The sequence below is a fragment of the Otolemur garnettii genome, unplaced genomic scaffold, assembly GCF_000181295.1.
Source record: "Otolemur garnettii isolate 467f Iridium unplaced genomic scaffold, OtoGar3 scaffold00029, whole genome shotgun sequence".
In the NCBI taxonomy this organism is placed as follows: Eukaryota; Metazoa; Chordata; class Mammalia; order Primates; family Galagidae; genus Otolemur; species Otolemur garnettii.
The window spans coordinates 17,572,962-17,591,369 of NW_003852424.1; the positions used below are offsets into that span (position 1 = coordinate 17,572,962).

General features: G+C 49.5%; 2 protein-coding genes across 2 annotated transcripts in view; one reads left to right on the plus strand and one right to left on the minus strand.

Moving 5' to 3' along the window:
* Window positions 1–9,387, minus strand: part of ARRDC5 (arrestin domain containing 5) — a 15,530-nt gene extending 6,143 nt beyond the window's left edge. The window contains 3 exon segments of the mRNA XM_003788882.3: window positions 5,970–6,175; window positions 9,092–9,356; window positions 9,358–9,387. Of these exon segments, the coding sequence (XP_003788930.3) occupies window positions 5,970–6,175; window positions 9,092–9,356; window positions 9,358–9,387 (501 nt within the window).
* A 4,001-nt stretch (window positions 9,388–13,388) lies between these two features.
* UHRF1 (ubiquitin like with PHD and ring finger domains 1) overlaps window positions 13,389–18,408 on the plus strand; it is a 38,099-nt gene continuing 33,079 nt past the window's right edge. Inside the window, exons 1-2 of the mRNA XM_012804450.2 lie at window positions 13,389–13,399; window positions 14,674–14,836. Coding sequence (XP_012659904.1) covers window positions 14,684–14,836 — 153 coding nt within the window. The 5' untranslated portion in view covers window positions 13,389–13,399; window positions 14,674–14,683. The remainder of the gene's footprint in view (window positions 13,400–14,673; window positions 14,837–18,408) is intronic.

Below are 18,408 nucleotides of genomic sequence, written 5' to 3' on the forward strand. Positions count from 1 at the left end.
AAAAAAAAAAAAAAAAAGACAGAATCTCACTCAGTCACCCTGGGTAGAATACTCTGGCATCACAGCTCACAGCAATCTCAAACTCTTGGGCTTGGGCAATCTTCACCCATCACAACACCCAGCTATTTTATTTTTTTTAAGAGACGGGGTGGGGTGTGTGTGTGTGTGTGTGTGTGTGTCTCACTTTTGCTCTGGCTGGCCTGGAACTCCTGAACTCAAGCAATCCACCAGCCTCAGCCTCCTAGATTGCTAGAATTATAGGTGTGAGCCACTGTGCTGGCCATCTGTTCTGTTCTTTGATTTATAAAAAAATAATGGTTGCAGGCTTGGCGCCTGTGGCTCAAGCGGCTGGAGAGCCAGCCACATGGGCACTGAGCTAGGAGGTTTGAATCCAGCCCAGGCCCGCTAAACAACAATGACGGCTGCAGCCAAAAAATAGCTAGGCGTTGTGGCCAGTGCCTATAGTCCCAGGTACTTGGGAGGTGGAGGCAGGAGAATCACTTGGGCCCAGGAGTTGTAGGTTGCTGTGAGCTGTGATGCCACAGCACCCTACCCAGGGTGACAGCTTGAGGCTCTGTCTTGGAAAAAAAAATGGTTGCAAACCACCAAATTGATTTCTTTCTGATATTGCCTGTTTCTATTCTTGCTTATTCTTTCGCTTTATAAAAATTCAGCTAAATTGATTTTTGCAACCTACCTATGAGTTGTGACCTGCAGTTTGAAAACACCATTCCATGTCAGTTGTCTTTCCTCTTTGAGACCTCAGGTGACCCCTGACCCCTTTTGACCTCATCTCCCACTCTCTGCCTCCTTAGAAGGCTCTAGCTCCCCCTCCTCTCTAGAAGGCTAATTACAGGCAGTTTCATTCTAAATTCCCTCTAGTCTTATTCGAAAATTCAAGGCATGGTTAGGATCCTACAGGTGTGAAGGAATCTGAGGCCCTAACTCAAGACAAAGCCAGTAGTTCCGGTCCTGAAGGAGATACCAGGAGGTACTAACAGGCAGGTATAGCAACAGCCCTCTACACCAGGCCAGGCAAGGTGGTCTAAGTGTCCTACTTCCCAAAAATGTTGGGGTGCAAACTCAACACTGGATTTTCTGAATTTAGGGGGGCTTTCTGAAATCACATATGCCTTTGGCATTTAAGAAACTTTCAAGAAGGGATTCATTCATTGAACCAAAATTTATTTGGACCTTCCTGATGGAAAGTTCAAGGAAAACCCATAGAAGTGAAGACCAGTCAGTTTTTACTCTGGTAAGGAAGATGGGAAGTAAAAATGGTACTTCTGAAAGTGACCTGGGTCATTTATGATAGGGACAGTGATGAGGCCTCTAGGATCATAAAACAGGGGCCTCCCTTACAGTTGATGTTTAGGAAGGTGTTTGGGATAAGCTGCTCTCTCAAACAGTACTAATTGTCAGAAGAAGCAATTTGTCACATCTTTCAACATTCTACAGGTACATAGTAGAGGGGATGTGGAAAAGTTGGAAACCTCATTCATTGCTGGTAGGAATGTAAAATAGTGTGGCTTCCTTGGAAAACACCCTGACAGTTCCTCATATGGCATATGCTACCATATGATCCAACAATTGTACACCTAGGTATCTACCCAAGAGAAATGAAAACAGCCAACTAGGCGAAGACTTACATGTGAACATTCATAGAAATAATATTCATAATGGCACCAAAGTGCAAATAACCCAAATATCCATCAACTGGTGAATGGATAAACAGTACGTGACCATCTATATGCTGGAGTATCACTTAACCACAAAAAGGAATGAAACTCTGACAGAGGCTACATCAGTGAAAATAATGAGCTCAGTGAGAGAAGCAGACACAGAGGACACACAGTGTGAGATTCCATTTATGTGAAATGTCCAGAATAGGCAGATCCACAGAGATGGGAAGTGGATTCATGGTTGCCTGGGGCTGGGGAGCTGGGGGTTTTAGTGACAATGGCTAAAAAATGCAATATTTCTTTTCTTTTCTTTTCTTTTTTTTTTTTTGAGACAGTTTCATTATGTTGCCCTTCGTAGAGTGCTTTGGCGTCACAGCTCACAGCGACCTCAAACTCTTGGGCTTAAGTGATTCTCTTGCCTCAGCCTCCCAAGTAGCTGGGACTACAGGCACCGCCACAATGCCTAGCTATTTTTTGGTTGTGGTTGTCATTGTTGTTTAGCTGGCCGGGGCTGAACCTGCCAGCCTCTGGTGTATGTGGCTGGCGCCATAACAACTGTGCTATAGGCGCCGAGCCATTTAGGCTGTTTCTAACTTTTTGCCACTACAGACAGTGTTGCATGAGGTCATATTGTATATGTGAAAGATCTGTAGGCGGAATTCCTAGAAGGAAAATGGCTAGGGCAAAATGCAGGTTCCTTTTCATTTTGATAGATACAGTTTAATTGCCTCCCATGAGGGTTGTGGCAGTTTATCTGGCCATCAGCAATGCAAATGCGTGAAGGTGTGGCTTCTGAGCAAAGACCTGCAGGGTGAGAATGGAGGATAGGAAGGCCATCATGTTCCAGCAGAGGACACAGCCTCTGCAAAGGCCCTGAGACAGAACTGTGCCTGGCATGTTGGGGGCTGCAGTAAGGACTGGGCTTTGACCCTAAGGGAGGTGGGAGCCATGGAAGGCTGTGGGCAGAGGAGGTGCACGCCTGATGCAGATGCTCATAGGTGCCCTCTGGATGCTGTGGGGAGGACAGATCATGGCGGGGGGCAGGACGTGGGAGCTGGGGGTACCAGGATGAGGGCTACTATTCTGGTCCAGGTGAGCAAGATAGGGTTCAGCCAGGTAGAAGCAGAGGTTTGAACCTTACCTATCCTTCTGAAGGAGTCAGGTCCAGACCCTTCTTTGTCCACAGCCCTCCATGGTTCCTACCTCTCTCTTGGTCAAAGCCCATATCCTCACTGTAGCCCCCCAGGCCCTGAACAACCTGCCCCATCCCCTCTCAGCCCTCCACTCCTCCTTCTCTCCCCCTCCTCATTCTGCTTTAGCCATAAGTGCCTTCTCACTCCTCTAACACACCAGGCATAATCTTGCCTCAGGGCCTTTGCACAGGCTGTGCCCTCTGCCTGGAACTCTGTATTCTCAGATATCTTTAAGGCTTTCTCCCTCCCTCTTTCAACTTTCTGCTAAAACATCACTTCCTCAAAAATGCCTCCTTTAACCAATCTGGTACAAACAGTACTGGGTACTTAAAAACACAACATTTTCTTTCTTGTTTTTCTTTTTTTTGGAGACAGAGCCTCAAGCTGTTGCCCTGGGTAGAGTGCCACAGCAACCTCCAACTCTTGGGCTTAAGCAATTCTCTTGCCTCAGCCTCCCAAGTAGCTAGGAGTACAGGCGCCTGCCACAATGCCTGGCTATTTTTTGGTTGTAGTTGTCATTGTTGTTTGGCAGGCCTGTGCTGGATTTGAACTTGTCAGCTCTTGTGTATGTGGCTGGCACCTTAGCCACTTGAGCTACAGGCACTGAGCCAAAACACAATATTTTCTTTTCTTTTTTTTTTTTAGAGACAGAGTCTCACTTGGTAGAGTGCCGTGGCAGCAATACACAGCTCACAGCAACCTCCATCTCCTGCACTTAGGACTCAGGGGTCCTCAAACTTTTTAAACAAGGGGCCAGTTCACTGTCCCTCAGAAGGTTGAGGGCCGGACTGCAGGCCCCCAGGACAAGTCAGCTGCTAAGCAGGACAGGCAGCAGTGGCAAAAACACCTAGTGGGCCGGATAAATGTTCTTGGCAGGCTGCAGTTTGTGGACGCCTGGCGGTGATTCTCTTGCCTCAGCCTCCCAAGTAGCTGGGACTACAGGCGCTCGCCACAACGCCCAGCTATTTTTTTGTTGTGGTTTGGCCGAGGCCAGGTTTGAATCCACCACCCTCGGTATATGGGGCTGTCGCCCTACTCACTGAGCCACAGGTGCTGCCCAACACAATATTTTCATGTTCATATTCCTAAAACTTATCTGTGTTAACACCCTCTGCTCCCATTAGGGTGATTTTAGCTCTTCCCATTTTTTTGGCATCTGCTATGTGTTGATACTATGCTGAGTACTTTGCAGTCCTCATAAGCATCCATAGAGGGAAGTATTGATTGCTCCCTTATACAGATGAGGGGTCTGCTAATTGCCCATGGCCATCTGATCCAATACCCATGTTCTGCTGTCATTTTTTACTTGTGCCCTTGCCCTCTGGATTAGTTCTCGGGGGCCCGGAAAGGAGGACATGGCCTGCCCAAGGTCACCTACGAAGCAAGTGACCAGGCCCTGAACTCGCTTCTGCAAAACTCAGGACTGGTCCAGCTCTATCCTTGTGGGACTATCCATGAGGTTGGCCAGGCTAGAGATTATCTTTGTCACATAGATAAGAATTCCTGCAGCAGGCTGGTTGTAGTGGTTCATGCCTGTAATACCAGCATTTGGGAGGCCGAGGTGGGTGGATTTCCTGAGTTCATAAGTTTAAGACCAGATTGAGTCAGAGCAAGATCCTGTCTCTAAAAATAACCATTTTGGTTATTTTATTTTATTTTTTTCAGACAGAGCCTCAAGCTGTCCCCCTGGGTAGAGTGCCATGGCATCACAGCTCACAGCAACCTCCAACTCCTGGGCTCAAGCGATTCTCCTGCCTCAGCCTCCCAAGTAGCTGGGATCACAGGTGCCCGCCACAATGCCTGGCTATTTCTCTGGTTGAGCCATCATTGTTGTTTGGCGGGCCCGCTGGCTGGATTCGAACCCGCCACCTTAGGTGTATGTGGCTGGCGCCTTAGCCACTTGAGCCACGGGCGCTGAGCCCATTTTGGTTATTTTAATAAGCATTGTGGCGGGCACCTGTAGTCCTAGCTACTTGGGAGGCTGAGATAAGAGAATCACTTGAGCCCAAAAGTTTGAGGTTCCTGTGAGCTATGACAACACAGCTCTCTACCAAGTGTGACAAAATGAGACTCTGTCTCAAAACAAACAAACACAAACAACCCCCCCCCCAAACAATCCCTGCAGCAGTTGTAGCACATTTATAGGGTGTATGTGGGCTTGCCAGGCTTTGCTTGAAGCCCTGGACTTGGAATATGTCTGGTCATTGCTCCATGAAAGACCTAGGAGGCTGCACTATTTCTATGCCCATTTTATTGATGAGGACATGGAGGCAGGGAGAGGCTTCCTTTGGAGACGGTCAATCAGCAGGATCTGGGGGCATTGGGATTTTAACCTGAGAAATGCCAGCCCCATGACCTTGATCATCATGACCCAATGCTGCATGCTAAATTACTCCCCAGGGAGGTGAAGTGACTTTGGCCAACATTTCTCCACCCACCCCTACTTCTGCCTGTGAACCTGGCCTCAGGAAGGGACCCAGAACAGCTCCTGTGCTTAGCCCGTTGAACGCTGCCTGGGCTTTCCTGGGACTTCCTAGGCCTCCCTGAGACAGAGCCCACATCAGTGGCCTCACTTCTTAGGGGGCACCATCTTCATCGCCTGCTCAAAGGTTATAGAGAGCCACTGAGTCACCAGATTGGGGTCTTGAATCTGGCCTTGCCCTAGAACAAAGCCTCCTTCCTGGCATACTGACATTTGGGCCTAGATCTTTCTCTGGGGTGGGGCCTTCCTGGGCACTGCAGGTGCTGAGCAGCATCCCTACCTCTACCCACTCCATGCCAGGAGCACCCCTGACCGGCAATGTCCACCAAATGCATCTTCTGACATTGCCATGTGTCCCTTATGAGGATAAAATAGCCCCAGTTGAGAACCACCAGCTTAATTCCTGACCTGATTTCTGACTTATCTTTTGTGAAATCCTGGGCCTGCACAGCCACCAACAGCTTTCTCTTCTTCCCTGTGGTGGCCTTCCCTGACTTCTGTCTGCCTACTTTTCTTCTTCCTCCTCGGAGCTTGGCAAATGATCCCCACTCCCCACTTCCCACTTGGCAAATGATCCCCACTCCCACCTTACCCCCATCCACTGACAGGTACCTGGAATGGGTTTTCTTTATGGAAGTCTGAAATCCCTTGAACCAATAAGTAAATCTTCTTCTTGGCTAAAATGTGTTCTCGGCCCATGCAGGAAGCTTGTATGAAGTAGGAGATGTGGCCAATTTTGCTGATGAAGGTAGATGGAAGCCTGGGAGGTAAGTTGAAATGGAAATCAAAGGTGTGGCTGCCTGCACTTAACCAATTATCTGAAAGCAAAACACACCGACACCATCAGAAGGTTCTAGAATCTTTCTTTTCCCCTTCATTTTATCCCCCTTTATTTATTGCTTTGATGAGGAGGCACATTCTAGGCTGGGCTTGTCTGTCCCTCCTGAGCTGCTTGGACCATAAATATCGGACTCCAATTGGGATGGAGAGGGATGCTTGGAGCTCTCGAGATCCAACAAAACACACCTTGAACATCGTATGCCAGAGATGGTTTTAGGTAGTGTTTATGAGAGTGAGACAAACCCCCTTACCCTCATGGATCTTTGTGTTCAGCACTTGGCATACAGTAGGTGCTTAATATTTGTTGATTGATACCAGGTGCAGTGGCTACATCTGTCAATCCTATCCCTCTGGGAGGCTGAGGTGGGAGGATCCCTTGAATTTAGGAGTTCAAGACCAGCCTGAGCAAGAGTGAGAAACCACGCCTTCCCCTACTAAAAACAGAAATTTCTTTCTTTCTTTTTTTTTTTTTCTAGAGACAGAGGTCTTCACTTTGTTGCCCTTGGTAGAGTGTTGTGACATCACAGCTCACAGCAACCTCCAGCTCTTGGGCTTAGGTGAGTCTCTTGCCTCAGCCTCCCGAGTAGCTGGGACTACAGGCACCTGCCACAACATCCAGCTATTTTTTTGTTGCAGTTTGGCCGGGGCTGGGTTTGAACCCACCACCCTCGGTATATGGGGTCAGTGCCCTACTCACTGAGCCACAGGTGCTGCCCTAAAAATAGAAAAATTAGCTGGGCATCATGGTGAGCACCTGTAGTCCCAGCTACTTAAGAGGCTGAGGAAGGAGGATCACTTAAGCCCAGGAGTTTGAAGTTACTGTGAGCTAGGCTGATGCCATAACACTCTAGCCTGGGCAACAGGGTAAGACTCTCTCAAAAAGAAATAAATGTATACATAAATTTATTCATGGATTGATGGCTGAGTCCAGGGAGCACATTCTCACACCACCTTCATCTCTGTGACCTTCCCATTTTCTTTTCCTTTTATTTTTTTTTTGAGACAGAGCCTCAAGCTGTCCCCCTGGGTAGAGTGCTATGGCATCACAGCTCACAGCAACCTCCAACTCCTGGGCTCAAGCGAGTCTCCTGCCTCTGCCTCCCAAGTAGCTGGGACCAAGGCGCCCACCACAACGCCTGGATGTTTTTTTTGGTTGCAGCCATCATTGTTGTTTGGTAGGCCCAGGCTGGATTTGAACCCGCCACCTTAGGTGTATGTGGCTGGTGCCTTAGCCACTTGAGCCACAGGCACCGAGCCCTTTTTTTTTTCTTTTTGAGCCAGAGTCTCACTCTTTCACCCTGGATCAAGTGCCACAGCATCATCGTAGCTTACAGCAACTTCAAATTCCTGGGCTTGAGCAATCTTCTTGCCTCAGGCTTCCGAGTAGCTGGGACTATGGTGCCTACAATGCCTGGTTAGTTTTTCTGTTTTTAGTAGAGACGGCATCTTGCTCTTGCTGGTCTTGAACTCCTAAGCTCAAGCAACCTACCTGGCTCAGCCTTCCAGAGTGTTAGGATTACAGACATGAGCCATCATGCCTGGCCCCCCATTTTATTTTCCTTCTTACATTTCTCTGAAATACTCTTATTATCTATCTTCACTAGCAGATGGTAATCCCAAAGACACCAAGGACTCTGTTTTATTCATCACAGCTGCAGCCCTAACACCTAGAACAGGTGTTTGTGCACAGCAGGTGCTCAATAAGTATTTGCTAAATATTTATAGGATTCATAGCAGGCTTCAGGCAGATGCTTTTTTTTTTGAAATAGGGCTTTGCTGTGTCACCCAAGCTAGACAGCAGTGGTGAGTCCTGCAGCCTTGAACTCCTGGGCTCAAGCTACTGTCCCACCTCAGCCTCCCAAATTACCAGGATTATAGGTGGGAGACACTGCACCCAGCCAGGCTGAAGTTTTTGAGGGGGGAAATTTAATCACCTGGAAATGTGAACAGGTGGAAATCTAATGCTGAGACTTGTACAGGGAAGGAGTGTTTGGGTAGGAATTTGAACAACTAAGAATTTTCAAGTACATACTGTATGCTTGGCACTATTATAAGCCCTCTATGTGCCATTAATTCATTAAGTTGTCAAAACAATTTTATGAGGCAGGACCTCTTCCTACTCCCATTTTATAGATGGGTTAATTGAGACACAGAAAGGTAACATCACTACTGAGTATTAACCTCTGACATGTTGCCATTTGTCTCCAGGTTATCTGCATGGCTGGAGTCCATCTTATCACTCAGATCTGATCTTAGTTGTCACTTCTTTGGAGAGGCCTTCCCTTACTACTCTAGCTAAAATTTTAAGCCTAAAATCAAATTTGTTCAATCAAATCGTGTTCTACTTGACTAGAGAATACCCAGAAACATCCCCCTACACACATTTGGAAATGGACAGCAAGTTCCTTGGCAGTTCAGACTCCCTGATGTCTGTTTAGAGTTCAGATCTGAACTGGTGGGGCCTGGCTAGTTAGCCTTCCTCAGAGGGTCTCTCGCTCTCTTCTGCCTTGACTATCTTTCCCTGTGACTACAGTGTTTCTTACTTTTTTTTCCTGGGGTTTCACTGGCACAGGGAGATTAATCTGTAAAACAAGAAAGATTTCTTATGCTCCTGACCCCACAACAGGCAGGTGTTGGAGAAAGCATGGCATTTTCTAAGGAGAGTGCTTTGAAACTTCATTTTGAATACCTAGGTTCTGGTCATTTCCTTATGTCTTGTTATTTTTGTGTTATGTGCATCTGATGATTGTTGTTCTATATGGCTAATCTCCTAGGGAGGAACTAGGCCTCTATTTCTGTTATCCCTGGGGGTTTCCTGATTGACTATCAGATGTGTTTACTTTCTGGACCCAGGTTCCCATATGGCTAGGGTTTTCTGCTGGCCTTGTCCTTACCCTCCACTGGGAATGTCTTTGTCTTATGCACGTAGTCTGCTTTGTTGTTGCAAATCACATCTCTGCTGTAATCACGGGATGCCCCAATTTCTTCATTCCACTCGACGTAACCCCTTCCCACGAGCTCCACCTTGACTATGGGGTCCACCAGGGTGCTGTTCAGGGTTAGAATCACCTGTCCTTTTACGCTGGAGCCAGCCAGGTAGATCATATCCTTGGGCAGCACTAATTCGATTGACTTCACCACAGACATGGGGGGTTGGGGTGGTGGAAAAACATCCTTCCCTCTCCCCCATGCCGCTGAGAGTCCCAGTTCCTTGGCTGTAGTGAGGTAATCCATCTGTGACATCACTCCACCAGAGTTCCGGAAAGGCCTCGAAAGTAGGCAAGGATGCTGTTTGGGCAGTGGGGCAGGTGGTAGCTTAGGAATCACATAGTCCTCACTGGTTTTTTGAAATGGTAGCCTGGCCATTTTATTTTTATATTAATTTTATTTTTGTTTTTTGTTTAGAGTTGCTCTGTCATTCAGGCTGAAATGCATTTGCACAATCATAGCTCAGTCTAGCCTTAAACTCCTGGGCTCAAGTGATCCTCCCACCTCAGCCTCTCAAGTAGCTGGGACTACAGGCGTGAGCCACCACTCCCAGGTAATTTTCCTATTTTTTGCAGAGACAGGGTATTGCTATATCCAGGCTAGTCTTGGGCTCAAGTGATCTTCTGGACTCAGCCTCCCAAAGTGCTGGGATTACAGGTGTGAGCCATCATGCCAGGCCACCACTTTTTTTTTTTAATAGAAAATAACAAAACACAACAAATGAAAAACATGAAAGACTCCAGTATTTCCAAAACATAAGGAATGCCTGACATCTTTCTAGGAGTTTGGGAGGCCTGGTTGGACTGGTCTCTATTCTTCCAACCACCCTGGTGCACTTAGCATTATCAGCTCCATTAACAGGTGAAGAAGTAGAGACCCAGAACATGAGCCCAGAGGTATTTTCTGCCCTATCAGATGGTTCCCCAAAGTGGCACATGCACCAATCAGGTTTGCAGGTTGGTTTTGGGTTATATACTGATAATCATTTTTATTTTAATGGCTCTACATTTATATCAGTCTCTATTAGAAAATATGGCCATATATGGCCAGGACATGAGATCCACTGTGTACTGAAGATGCTTAGAGCATTGTGTACTTAATCTGAACATTGACACTGTCAGGAAGCATTATCTTCCTGCATGACTGACATTGCTTTTTTGTCTGCGTCTCCCCCATTGGATGGAAGTCCCTCCAGGGTGAGAATCTCTTCAGTGAGCTTTGTGCCCACCAATGTCTGTCTGTCCCACTGGCTTAAGTCCAAGAGTTGAGGTTGCTGTGAGCTGTGACGCCACGCCACGGCACCCTACCTAGGTCAACAGCTTGAGACTCTGTCTCAAAAAATAATAATAAGGCTCGGCGCCTATAGCTCAACCGGCTAAGGCGCCAGCCACGTACACCTAAGGTGGCGGGTTCGAATCCCCAGCCCGGACCCGCCAAACAACAATGACGGCTGCAACCAAAAAATAGCCGGGCGTTGTGGTGGGCGCCTGTGGTCCCAGCTACTTGGGAGGCGGAGGCAGGAGACTCGCTTGAGCTCAGGAGTTGGAGGTTGCTGTGAGCTGTAATGCCACGGCACTCTACCCAGGGGGACAGCTTGAGGCTCTGTCTCAAAAAAGAAAAAAAAAAATAATAATAAAACAATTATTACAGTCACGGTGGCTCATACCTATAATCCCAGCACTTGGGAGGCCGAGGCAGGTGGATTTCCTGAGCTCACAGGTTCAAGCCCAGCCTGAGCCAGAGTGAGACCCTATCTCTTAAATATAGCCAGACATTGTGGTGGGTACCTGTAGTCTCAGCTACTTGGATTGCTGAGGCAAGAGGATCACTTGAGTCCAAGAGTCTGAGGTTGTTGTGAGCTATGACACCATAGTACTCTACCAAGGGTGACCAAGTGAGACTCTGTCTCAACAAAAAAAATATTAACCTGAGCAAATTTGAAAAATTTTGACTTTCTCAAGATGGTGTAGGGAATTAGAGGCCTGAATCAACAGCCCTTAAAGGTCTTTTCTGCAGGGAAAGTTCAATATTTGTTTCTGTGTTTAACTTCAGCAATCCAAGGTGCCTGGGCAGTGCTCTGAACTAAGTGTGCATGAAGAATGTATTTCCTCTTTCAGCCACGTTGAGTGTTTGCAACAGATGATGTGCTCTTATAGGAATAAGCTAGGAGCTGGGGCAGGTGTTCTTACTTTGGAAGAACTTAGCCGCTTCTCAGACTCACGTGGGCCTTCTTGATTCCTGCTTACACCTGTGGCATGGTCTCTACATGGCTGACAGCTGAGGGTCCAGAACTGTGTTCAGCAGCATTGACCGAGTCCTCCAGTTGGAAAGTTAACAGCAACATCTGAACTTTGTAGAACAGAATGTATTAGTTTCCTGTTGCTGCTGTAAGAAATGACCACAAACTCAGTGGCTTGAAGTAACACACACTTTTTTTTTTTATATTACACTTCTGGAAGTCAGAAGTCTGAAATGAGTCCTAGGGCTAAAATTAAGGTGTTGTTCTAGGAGAGAATTCCAATTCCAAAAGCCATTCCTTGCCTTTTTTAGCCTCCAGAGCCTACCCACATTTTCAGCTTCTTGACTTGATCATTTTAACCCCTGCTGCTGTTGTCATATTTCCTGTGATTTTGACCTTCCTGTCTCCCTCTTCCCCTTATTAGGACTTTTGTAACATTTGGCCCACCTGGACCACCCAGACTGTGGGGTCCACATCTCAAAATCATTAAATTAACCACACCTGTAAAAAGTCCCTTTAGCTGTGTAAAGGCTCCATAGTCACAGATTCTGGGGATTAGGGCAAGGACATCTCAGTGGGAGGGGGTGTCCCACATGGGGAAATAGCAGAAGCACTGCTCACAAGACAGAGTAGGCCTTGTAGAATGGTAGAAAAGCTTTGTAAAAACTCACACATGAACGCTATGCTTTTCTGCTGACAGATCTCAAAAGAAAGACCAAGGTCTTCCTGGTGGCCTTTCCAGGTATTATATGTCACCCCTCTGACCTCATCCCTTCCCCCCTCCCTTGGTCCGTCTGCCCAAGCCATACCAACCTCTTCCTGCTCCCTGGACACCTCTAAGCCTTTTCTGGACTCTGAGTTTGTCCTTCCCTTTTAGATAGACCCCACTGTCCTTGGAGTCAGGATCTCAGCTGAACTGCCATCTTTTCCAAGAGGTCCACTACATTCGCCATAACTAGAATATCCACTTCCTGCACCCCCACATGACAGCTGCTCACTGTTCAGCCTTCATGGACTCTCCTATCAGAAATTACCTGAAGTTATTTGCTTTATTTATCCATTTCTTGCCTATGTCCCCCAGATAAGAATTTATGTTCTCCAGACCACAAACTGGGTTGCTTTGCCCACAGTTGCATCCGACTTCCCCGTGTTCTGAGCACCCTGTCCAGCTGCTTTGTAGGTGCCCAGCACAGGTCACTTGTGTGCCCGCCAAGAGTGGCCAGAGTGGAACAGACAGGGTGTAGGGGGCAGGGCAGTCCTGCCCGCCTGGACAGCTCGGAGAAGGCGGGAAAACAAGGCGGGAAAAACCAGCAAACAAGCCCTGAGTGTGGGTAGAGCACCCCCCGGCTGGCGGTCCCTGGCGCTAGGCATTGGGGCTCTCGGAGATCAGGCCAGCCATGGGGTGCAGGTGGTCTTGTAGGGCCCCCCACGTTCTTTCATGGTATTTAGACATTGATTCCGGCCTTCTTAGCCTAACTGGTCAGTGCGTGCCTGGGGGGGGGGGGTGCTACGAACTGACTTAAGCGGTCGGCAGGGGGGCGTCTCTAACCCGGAAACTCCTGAGGAGCACATACATGGGGGACCCAGCTCCTGCCACGCAGCCCCCAAACACGCGGGACGCGCACAACAGAGCGCATAGGAATGGGCGGGGCCGAGGCCGGCTGGGCGGAGGACTGGTAGACAGAGGCGGGGGCGTCCCCCACCCCCTTTCTTTCTTCCCGCCATTGCGCGGGCCAATCAGGAGGCAGGCGCCCGCCCCCGGCACGGCCTCCCGCGGCCCCGCAACTCCCAAATGCCGAGTTTTCGCGGGAAAGAAATCAGAGCAGCTGGCAGCGCGGCTTGCAGCGTTAGCCCACTGGGCGCTCCGGTTCGCACCGCACGTCTGCGCGGGGTCCGGACCACGCACGCAGCTTTGTCACCATCCCCAACCGGGTCAGACACACAGGCAGGCGAGTGCGTCGCGGTGGCCAAAGAGGTGAGCGGCGGATCGGGTTGGGGGTGGCAGTCAGGAGTTTGGCAAAACTTTCCCGAGCGGGCCGGGACGCGCGGCCAAGTACCGGCACAAGCGTGCCCCGCGCTGGGACTGCCCCGAATATGTTCCCGGGACTGGGGGCCTCCCCTTCCGCCAGCCCTTGAGAGTCGTCCCCGGCCCGGGCACAGCCTTCCCAAGCCGCTGCAAGAGGAAAGTCCCTGGAGCGCCCCTGGGGGTCTAGCGGGCTGTGTGGGGGAGGGCCGTGAGGGCCGCGGGGGAGGATGTCAGGCGCCGCGCCTGCGCGCGGGGTGCCCCGCGATTCAATTGTCGCGCCCGAGCCCGATTTCGCGCGCCCTAAGTTCCCCGGGCGCGTCTTAGCCAATGAGGAGCGAGCGGGGAGGCCGGGCACGGTGGAACCAATAAGAAAGGCGGCTCAAGTGAAGGGGGGCGGGACTGGGCGAACTGGGCCCCCTTGGTGGGTCCAGAAGTGGGGGTGGGCGTGGGTTCGCTGGCCGCGACCCGCGCGGGCAGGTGGGAGCGTGGGAGGGACGCCGGGGTCCGAGGGCCCGGGAAGCGCCAGCCGTCCGGGATTGGGGGTCCGAGGTGAGTCGCACAGGGGCGACCGGTTACCATGGCCACCGCGGGGCGGTCCCCGCCGCGCACGCGCGCGGAGGCTGGGTGGGGGGAACGGGGGTCCCGGGGTTTGTGGGTCTCGGGTGGAATTTTTCCCTCTCAGTAGTACTTGGTTGAGTTCTCCCGGGACTTCTGAAGTTCCAGCCCATACCGGACTTTTCGGGATTCCTCTTTCGGTTAATAGGAATCTGAGTGAGTGAGTGAGTGAATGAATGAATGAACAAACGAACCACCTTAGCCGCTCGCTGTGCGGCCGCGCTCCCTCAGCCGAGGCCGCCTCTCTCCTTTGGTCGCTGGTGTTTTCCTCTGAAAGTGTGTGGGTTGCACTGACTGGGTGGTCTGAGACCCCTTTTGCTCGCTCTTCGTGCCTGTCCGTACCTACCTCTGTCCTCAACACTTGGTAGTCATTAACTCATTAAGTCCTTAATTTCAACACCTGCTAGTCATTAACTCATTCATTAAGTCCTTAATTTGCTCTTTCTAGTCCTCGGAGTCTAACAGTATATGGGGAGCGGGAGGCTGAAAGGGCGTTAAGGGAGTTTCCTCCTGTCTACAGGCTGGACAAAAGCAGCTGTGACCCCAGTGTGGCTCTCGCCAGGCAGTGCGGCACAACTGACCTAGGCTCTTGCCATCTTTTCCCACAGTTCTGACAACATGTGGATCCGGGTGCGCACCATGGACGGGAGAATGACCCGAACGGTGACTCGTCTGTCTAAGCTGACCAAGGTGCAAGAGTTGAGGCAGAAGATCCAGGAGCTGTTCCACGTGGAGCCAGGCTTGCAGAGGCTCTTCTATAGGGGCAAGCAGGTAAGCCAACAGCAGGCTGCCCGCCAGCCTAACACCTTTGTTCTTGCCGGGTCCAGGCACTGCGCCTGGGCAGCCACCAGTAGCTACAATTCTCCACCCCCTCCTCCCTCGTCCATCCGGCTTCACGTGTCCGGAAGGAGAAGTCCACAGAACCCTCCGATGCCTGCGCCAGGAAGGAACAAAGGCGGGACCTGCAGACTGACACCCAGGGCAGGCAGTTGGTGCTAGAATCCGTAGTGTCTGGGCTTTTAAAATTTATCCTTTTTTTTTTCTTTTGTTAAAAAGCTCTCCTCAAAATAATTTCTGGAGAAGGAAATTGGAGCGCAACAGAGGGCCCAGGAATTCGTGGGAAGGGCCTAGTAAGGATCATCACGCACATAGGACATAAGGAGCAGTTTTTCTTTAAAACGTACACTGATGGTGCTCAGTAAGCATCAGATCATAAATCTTCCTAGAAATTTAGATTAGCTTATTCACAGTCCAGAGGTAGTGCTTGCAAATTGGGAATTCCTGTTCTCTGGGCCTGCTCTCCTGCAGCTGCCCATGACAGGGCATATGGCCTTGGGAGGCGGAGGTCTGCTTGCTTGCTTTCTTTGTGCTCCCCCCAGCCCCTTGTAGCATTTAAAATGGCCACCTGTGTTTTCGCAGCTGCCCACATTTAGGATACTTTCTCCATGGGCACGCGGGGGTTCTACTGTTTGTGGTGTTAGGGCCTTTGGGACCTAGAGAAGTTGGATTTCCTGACAGGATAAGACGGTGCAGTCATTGAAGGTGTGGTTCCCGTCTGTTGGAGTTGGTTGGACTGTGGGGACAGGGGCAGCACAGAGACTGGAACTGGATTAAAAGTCAACAGTTGGGCTGCATGTGCCGGACTTTGTTGTCTAGTCATGAACTGGGTGCTGCTGCCATCTGGTGTCTAGATTGGAAAACAAATGTTCTATACTTGGCCAGGGTTTTTGGGGGCTGGGAGGAAGGATCCTGCCTGCTTACTGGAGATGAGACCGGATGAGTAATTTCTCGGATTGTGGCGCCCTGGGAGGGCTTCCTATTCTCCTTCCCATAAAAGGCTGATGACTTGGGTCTTAAAAACCTGAATTAACCCTCCCTGCTGGGGAGAAGCAGATCTGGAGAACATGGTGATTTGACTGGGCCACTGGGGGCCCGTGAGATAGAGGCAGGTCTGTGATCCTAGCAGATCTCTGCTGGGTGTTTCTCCCCCTTCCCTTCCTCCAAAGGTGGCTTCCAAACTGATTTTCACTTGCCACTCTTTGTTTAGCCTTCATTTCAGTTTCTGAAAACCTGCATATACCTGCTGAATAAGTTCGTGGCATGGTTCAAAGGTGGGTTGGACTCTCATCCTCAAGTTTATATATTACTGAATATTAGACATACTGGAGTGCCCTTTGTATACCAGGAAGTGAGTTAGCATTTTAATTTTTGTATTTCAAATGTTCAGGGAAGTTGAAAGAGCTGTGAAACACCTAAACACACCTACCACATAGATTCTAACATTCATGTTTTGCTGTATTAGGTTTATTATACGTCTTTCTTTCCAATCTCAATTTCTTGGGATGCATTTCAGAGTAAGTTGTAGGCTCCAATCCCTGCCATTCCCAAATACATACACATCATTAACTAGAATTTGGTATTTGTGGTTCTGTTAATAACTTAAGTGAAACATGTACATGTTAAGCAGACCATTTGAAGAATTTTGACAAATGTCTACAGTCCATGTAACCCAAAGCCCTATGTCCCTTCACTTGTAATACTTGATTCATAGAAAAGCCTTGGCTCAGTGCCCATAGCACAGAGACTACAGTGCCAGACACATGTACTGAGGCTAGCAAGTTCAAACCCAGCCCAGGCCTGCTAAACGACAATGTCAACTGCAACAAAAAAATAGCCGGGCGTTGTGGCAGGTGCCTGTAGTCCCAGCTACTTGGGAGGCTAAGGCAAGAGAAGCTCTTAAACCCAAGAGTTTGAGATTGCTGTGAGCTGCAATGCCATGGTACTCTACCGAGGGCGACACAGTGAAACTCTTGCCTAAAAAAAAAAAGGCACTGTGAAGCTTAAAGTGTAGTATTGACAGGAAGACTTATTTAGATATACACATTGTGCTCCCCCCCCCCTTTTTTGGGGGGGGGGGAGATAGAGTTTCACTTTGTCACCCTCAGGGTGCTGTGGTATCATAGCTCACAGCAACCTCCAACTCCTGGGCTTAAGTGAGTCTTTTTGCCTCAGCCTCCCAAGTAGCTGGGACTATAGGCACCTGCCATAATACCCAGTGATTTTTAGAGGCTAGATCTCGCTCTGGCTCAGGCTGGTCTCGAACCTGTGAGTTGAGGCAGTCCACCTGCCTTGCAGCCTGGTGCGATTATAGGTGTGAGCCACTGTGCCTGGCCCCGTAGTGTGCTTTTTTTTTTTGTTTTTTTTGAGACAGAGTCTCACTGTGTCACTCTGGGCAGAGTGCTGTGGCGTCACAGCTTACAGCAACCTCCAACTCCTGGGCTCAAGTGAGTCTCTTGCCTCTGCCTCCCAAGTAGCTAGGACTATATGTGCCCACCACAATGCCTGGCTGTTTTTTGGTTGCAGCCGTTATTGTTGTTTGGTGGGCCTGGGCTGGATTCGAACCCGTCACCTCAGGTGTCTGTGGCTGGCTCCTTAGCTGCTTGAGCCACAGGTGCAATAAACTCTTGAGCTTAAGCTATTCTCTTGCCTCAGTCTCCCACGTAGCTGGAACTATAGGCGTCCGCCACAATGCCTGGCTATTTTTTGGTTGGAGTTGTCATTGTTTGGCAGGCCCTGGCTAGATTTGAACCCACCAGCTCTGGTGTATGTTGCTGGCGCCCTAGCTGCTGAGCTATAGGCGCTGAGCCCATCTTGTGCTTTTGATATCTTTTGATCAGCAGGACATCAGGAGTGGGGAAGCCTGGCCCTGGCTCTGCTGAAACTCACCCCAACTGGAAGGGAAGCTGGTATTCGAACCCCAAATTTTGGTTTCCAAGACTGAGCTCTCAATACTGAATTTCTTCTCCTGTGCAACTCTGTAGTGACGAAAAGATCCTGCATTCCTACCTCTTATTCCACTCTCCCCGTTATTCCCCGTGTGGCAATTGCATAAGGGAATGTGTAGTTGTTTGTTTCTCAGGCTTAGAGAGGTGATGCAATTTCCCTAATTGCATGGCTAGGAAGTGGCCTGGCGAAGGGAGGTCTTGGTTAGACATGTGAGAGTGGGGACAAAAACTCAAAGTGCACCTTGCAGTACATGAGGTCTGCATGTTCCCCAGGCTAATTATGGTGGAAAGCAATGCGATTTCCAGCAGTCACCAATGGGCTTTTTGTCTTAAAGAGTGTTTTGGCTCGGCACCTGTGGCTCAAGTGACTAAGGCGCCAGCCACATACACCTAAGGTGGTGGGTTCGAGTCCAGCCTGGGCCTGCCAAACAACAAATGATGGCTGCAACCAAAAAAAATAGCCGGGCATTGTGGTGGGTGCCTGTGGTCCCAGCTACTTAGAAGGCAGAGGCAGGAGACTCACTTGAGCCCAGGAGTTGGAGGTTGCTGTGAGCTGTG